The 6738-nt window shown below is 36.2% G+C and overlaps 1 protein-coding gene across 6 annotated transcripts in view; it reads right to left on the bottom strand.

Moving 5' to 3' along the window:
• Positions 1–5272: 5272 nt before the first annotated feature.
• The window catches only part of LOC108711162 (membrane protein MLC1), a 37242-nt gene continuing 35776 nt past the window's right edge, over positions 5273–6738 (bottom strand). For all 6 annotated transcript variants that reach the window (XM_018252610.2, XM_041586431.1, XM_041586426.1 and 3 more), the window contains one exon: positions 5273–6114. In XM_018252610.2, coding sequence (XP_018108099.1) covers positions 6040–6114 — 75 coding nt within the window. In that variant the 3' untranslated portion in view covers positions 5273–6039. The remainder of the gene's footprint in view (positions 6115–6738) is intronic.

Here is a 6738-nt window from a genome sequence, read left to right as displayed (position 1 = left end):
AACAGCAACTGAAGTACCAAACAGAGGTACCTTCTAGCACCATTTGATTGATTATTTTTACCTAAAATGTGTTTAATTGTTTTCGTACACATGTTTATATCCCCGCCTTTTGTCTTCTGTATCTCTTTTGTTTTAAAAAAAAAACAAAGAATTTACAAAGAGAGCACCACCTACTATATATAGATGGACAAATTGTTTTAGCTATATAGAGGTACAGTGTACTTACATACTATCCTACTACTAGCCTCCCTCCCAATCCTGTCACAATCCCCTGCCCATATACATATCCTTGAATTTGATGTTTAAAATAGGAAAAGCGTTGATTTGGAATTTTATTGAGTTAGTTTGGAAGCATTTTTTTTCTCAGCCTCAAAATTTCATAAATAGAACTTCCCGTTAAAATTTCATATATATGGCATTTTCATTATCTAGCTTTATTATCATTTATTACATTTGAAAGCAACCAATATGTGCCAAAGCGCCATTCATAAAAACACAAATTATTACCTTGAAAAGCTGTACAAATGTCCTACTCAAGGGTAATAAATTAGAAAAATTCTTATTTTCTTCTTTCACTGTGAATTTTTATATGTCATAAAGAAACTGATTTGATTATATAAATTGTATGTAATAACATAGCAAAATCTGAAACAGACTTAAGACATCAGGAATGCTTTAATCTAGGAGGAACTCAGGAATGCTTTGACAATTAACGGAAATTATCTTAGAAACTGTACATATGGTAGTAATTTTAACAGACCCTTCGAAGATCTAATCACATATTTTAGTAACACTAAGGTAGAACAATGCACACCTATACTATGATTTATTACAAATAAAGAAAACAATGCAAAATGTGCTAAACCTAAAGGTGGTGTAAATTATCTTTCTGTAAGTATTCTTGCAAACAAAATTTTTTTAAGCTTATTTTCATTCTAAATATATATGAAAAATCAGATGGCACACACTCCAGCAATTGTGCTAAATCATTCTTGTGGTTTATTTGAGATCTCCACACAGTGTGTGCCATCTGATTTTTCGTATATACATGAATTGTTGAGACTGGAGGCAGCAGAGTTTCCGGATAGAGCACCACATTGAGTCGCATACAGAATCCTGCATTGTTTCATATTGGATATATAATATAGCAGTTATTTTCATTCCAAACACTGAAATTGGAGTGTAGTGTAGTAGGGATTTCTTCCTAATACTTATTGGAATAGAGTGTTAGCAGTGTGCAGTTGCTAAAATCAATCAAACAATCTAGTCAGACATAAGTCTGGGAAATTGTAAAAATGTATCTTGAAAAACTAATGGATGAAATGAAGAGGGTAATTCTGATTCAAATTGCTTTGCCCATGCTGCCTTACCTAAGGGATAAATGGCAAAATCTCCAGTGCATATACTCTCAATATAAGGTATAAACTAGTAAGACAGGAGCTGCAGCTGTTCCAAAGAGACAAGGACTGGATTACAGTATTTAATTCATTTTATAGACTCAAAACTCAACTTAGTACAAAATGTCACAAGTGGAAAACCCAAGCCATTCCGATAACATATCACTGTACCAGAACACTGGTAGGCAACACATTTTAGATAGTATAACATAATGGTACCTATATTATGTTCATAATTTTTCGCTGGCAGCTCTGTTTTAGTAAGTAATTGTTGCTTGAAGTCCCTAAACCTTACTGTTTTGCCACCAGACTGTCACTTCTCAACCTGTCATAGGTTATGTAAAAATACCAGGCAAATACTTTTATGGCAAAATTATGTATAGCATGCAAAGACACTGTTATGATAGATGTTAAAAAAAGATTTAATTTCTGGTGTCAGTATCTCTTTAAGTTTTTCATATGTAAAGTTCCTAATATTCTATTATATGCCCCCTAGCATATAGCACATCTAGCTGGTAGTCAGCATTTGTTCGCTTTGCAGACGTTTTTCGTAGTTTGAGCTTGGCTTTTAAGTGAGCTTAAAATAGGACAGACGACACATAGATCTATCCTCTGATAAGAGGAATGACCATAAGGTCCTATTGTCAAACGCTCCTTAAACCCCCACAATGAATGGAAGTGAAGGACATTGTAACGACTCATCCTGGTGGTCTAGATCGAGGGGATCGACAGGGACGCCTGTCGCCCCCTCGGCGGGAACGCCTCCCACGAGGATCTTCTGCCTCCATGCCTGCCGTTTCTTAGGGTGCATGTGGATGCGCCTCTGCTTCTTTTGTAGGTGCGTTTGCGCTGGTGAGTGACGTCACTGCGCAATGGCGCAAGATTTAAAGGGGTATAAAAGAAGCATTTTGTCTGCAGATTTTTGCCTGTTATAGGTTTGCCTCTAGCAAGTTCCTGGTGCTTCTGATTTATATCCTGTCTGTTATCAGAATACCTCTTGTGACCCTTGCCTCTTCTGACTATCCTGACTTCTGGAATCCTGACCCTGCCTGGTAATCGACTCTCCTGTATCTGTATCCCCCCTGACTGATCGCCTGGTTTGACCCTTGCCTGCCTGACTCCGTTTGTACTCTGCCTGCCCCGACCCGGCCTGATCTGACTATGCTTTTTGTCTAAGCCTTGTACCGTGACTGTCTGCCCAAAAGACTTTGTTTAACTGTCGTGCCCCTTTGCTCATTCAGAACCCCTCACTTGGCACCTCTCTTAATAAGACCTGGCAGCATCCGATTAGCCGAGGGCTCCTCCCGAGGAGGCTCTTAAAATAGGAAGCAAGAGCTGCGAACAGGTTGCTTAGCATAGGTTCTGAATTTAGGGTGCCGAATGTGACAGACATGTACTCAACAATGGTTCACTATATTTTGATGAGTTTAATTTCCCATTGTCAGACAAACTAGAGGGGAAAATTACGTCACTGTTTCTCTATTTCGGGTTGTTTCTCTGCTCATCACAACATTGACACTCAGGTGTTCTGTACACTAATGTGGGTTTACTTGAAAAATGTGGTTTTACCTGTGGGTCGGGCTTGTTTGGCTTGAATTTTGGATGACCATTGCAGGTAAGGGTTGAGTGCAGGTCATATAGGGGAAGTACACTCCTCCTCTGCTCCAGAAGATTATCTGTCTTGGAACCAGATTTTGTTAATCTTAAATTCTGAGCATGCATATTCCTTGTTGGACAAGTGTAAAATGCAATGTAAAATGCTCATTAAGAAATACACCAGTCAGTATATTCCCATTATAAGCAAAGACAGACTATTATGGTTTGATAAAAATTAGAGTAGAGGTTGGGCACTCAAGTTGGCAAGGACAGCTGAAACTCGTAGAGGCCAAAGAAGCATGCAAAAATAGCAATTAGACAAGCTATAGTAATAAAAGAAAAGGGCATTGCAGCAAGGAGTAAAGCACAACATTATTTTTTAAATATATAAATACTAAAAAATTATGCAAGAAGGGGTGGGTCCTTTAGTATCAGAGGAAAGTAAATTAGTTATTGAGGGACCAGTAGAGACTCTGAACTTTTATTTTTCATCTTTTTACAAGAAAACTAATAGATTAAGTATTCCTTTTTAACAGACCCAATTCTAATAATGTAAATATTGATGGATGGTGATCAAAGGCCTTTATAAGCCAGTCTTTTCCTGCAACTAGTGCCTAGTCATTAGAGGCACACAGCTGTTTTGATGTTAAAATGCACACGATAACAGAACCTATTATTTTCTATTGTGACTGTACCCACTGCAACAAGTAGGGGCAAATTCATCAAGGGTCGAATTTTGAGGGGTTAAACCCCTCGAAATTCGACTGGGGAATAGAATCAAATAGAATCGAATAGGCAATTCGGGCGAATTTACGCGCTGTCGAATTGGCGAATATTCGCCAGGCGAATAGGCGCTCGATCGAATATTCGCTTGAAGGATTTCCATTCGATCGAATGCCTTTTTATTTAATCAAAAACTTGGTAAACAAGCCTAAGGGACTTTCCCATAGGCTTTTAAAGCAATTCGGTAGGTTTTAGGTGGCGAAGTAGGCAGTAAAAGTATTTTTAAAAGAGACAGTACTTCGACTATCGAATGGGCGAATAGTCGCAGCGTTTTTGCGCTCGATCCAGTACTTCGACTATCGAATGGCGAATAGTCGCAGCGTTTTTGCGCTCGATCTATTCGAATCATTCTACTCAGGCGAATTTACGCCAATTCCATAGTCGAGGAGCACAAAAAACTACTCGAAATTCAAAGTTTTTTTACTTTGAATCCTTCACTCGAAGTTAGTGAATCGGCCCCGTAGTGTTTAGCCTGCCATCTGCATTTGACATTGCAGTGGGTAAAGACCCATCAGTCCTATGACACAAAATTTATTGTTCAAAATCATGAGGGACGGCAACCCCCCCACAAAAAATATAAATATATAATACATATATTAATAGATACATAGTTTAACAGATAATAGATAAATAGACACAAACAGGATCTTTGACTGTAGGATCTAGTAAATGGTATGACTGGCACAGACTTAAATCTGTAGCAAACGTTTTATTTATTGTGTATCCTGAAGGGTGTTTAGGCTTCATTGTCCTATTACTGATTCAATTGTTTTGAAGAAAAACAGAATGCCTCTTGCCTGTTATTATTTTTCATAAATACATAAATAACATGAGCCATGAATACCCTGTAAAATATAGACTTATAAACATGACTTTGTGATATCATTTGTGTCACGACTATCCGTGTAATGTATAAGTATTAGAAATAGTCTATGACTAAGTCTGACTATAGTTCTATGACCTTTACATGGTCATGAAACTTTCTGATAACCTCTATCCTTTTAATTCACTTTAATTTACTTTAAATTACTTTATTATTTCCTATTTAAAGAAAATAGCCAATTTTAGGTGCTGCCTCGTGCTAGTGCAAAATACAATATCAAAAACCTAGTATTTTCCTTACCCAGACTGATCCTAGTTGTAGTTATCAGCCTACTAGCATGAATACTAGAAGGCTATAAGGAAAACTGTGTTGATTAAAGCATGGAGATTAAAAAACACATTGTTTATGTCATGCCTCAATATGCAATGGAATGCTAGGAAAAACAAGGTTAGAAACACTTATCTTAGAAACTTTCCAGTTTTCATGTTGAGAAATCTACCTCTACATATGGTAGAGAGAAGCACCAGAGATAGATGTTTTACCTTGCATGTTTTAGCTATATGTCAACATTTATTAAAAGTGTTATAATATGATATGTCTGGGACATTACCTCATTTGAAACAGTAAAGGAATAAGGAGTTTGTATGATTCTTGGAAAAAACATTGCAAAAAGTAATTTAAAATATATTCTGTATTTATAAAGGCTGTTATTAATACATGTGAATTAATACTATACATCACAATCATCCAGTATAAAGAGTGATTTGTGTTATTTTACTCTGGAGAAATTCTAATTTAAATAATTTTATACCACCTGGCATAACCCATTGAAGTTTATGGGAATAAATGTCAAAAATACTTTTTTAAAATACATTTACAATATATTGTACGGTTCAATATGTCTGTTCATCACAAAATAACAAACACATTGTGATGCATTTTTTGAGGTGGCAGAAACTTATCAATCAGATTCTCTGGAGCCATTGTTACTCACATGATTTAAACGTGAGTGTATGCTTTATTGTTCTATATTGCAGTGCTAAGGATCCCCCAATCACATTTCTTCAGATATAAAAAAAAAGAATGTACCTGCGTATGATTTTTTTTTACATTACTACTTTGTATTATGTCACACTGTTATAATGAAGATATTCTAACACTAATCTCATTTACTACATTGTTTACAGTCAAAAAAGTAAACATTTTTATTTTGATGATAATGTCCTTTTAAGAACTGTCACAATAATGCAGTTTTACAATGTTCAAAAAGCAAGCCTGAAAAAAAATAAAAACATCCACACATATAGGTTAGGTATTATATAAGAATAATTATACTCCTTCATGATGAAACTCAGTATCCAAAAACATCTTCAGCAATGCCTTGTTGTGCTCACCGAAAATGAAATTGGTAAATATTGTCATTTTTGTAGCAACATTATGTCATTGTGCCATTTGTACCATTACTGCCTTCCATGCTTTATCCTTGTCAAATTCTCTTAAAGTGTTGTTGGAAACCTGTAACAATTACACAATTACACAGTTGTCTGTGTTTGGACCTACAGTATGTCAGGGGTTGCACAACAAAATAAAATGTAATGACATTTTGGAAAAGGAAATGACAGTAAAACAACATAGCTGATAAAGTCTATAACAAACTGACATGTATTTGCATACTCCAGTACACAATAATGGGATACACTTAAAAACCACTGTTCAATTACTAATATAAAATATAAAAAAGAGAGACTTCACCAGTAGTCTTAAAAGATAAGGAAAGTCTCAGTGGCACTGAGGGTGCCAAATATTAGGCACCCCCAAGTGACTGTAATAACTTACCTGATACCTTGGCCAGTGCTCCTATTACAGAAAACTGCACCAGCCCAGAGTACATTTCAGCTCATTCTGAACTTATTCTGCTTCTTCGTTGCTCAATAGCCCCTGGCCAACACACGCACAATACTCTACTGCACTTGTGCACCCATGCAGAGAAAGAGGAAGCAGGAATTGGATTGCAGTTACAGTAAGTAATTACACCGTAATTACAATCACCGGGGGGTGCCTAACACCCCTACCCCAGTGATTGAGATTTTACTTCTCCTTTAAGAAAAACTAAATTCTAATCATATACTGGATACAAAC

Source organism: Xenopus laevis, chromosome 3L (genome assembly GCF_017654675.1).
Source record: "Xenopus laevis strain J_2021 chromosome 3L, Xenopus_laevis_v10.1, whole genome shotgun sequence".
Lineage (NCBI taxonomy): Eukaryota > Metazoa > Chordata > Amphibia > Anura > Pipidae > Xenopus > Xenopus laevis.
This window is presented reverse-complemented; position numbering and strand designations above follow the sequence as displayed.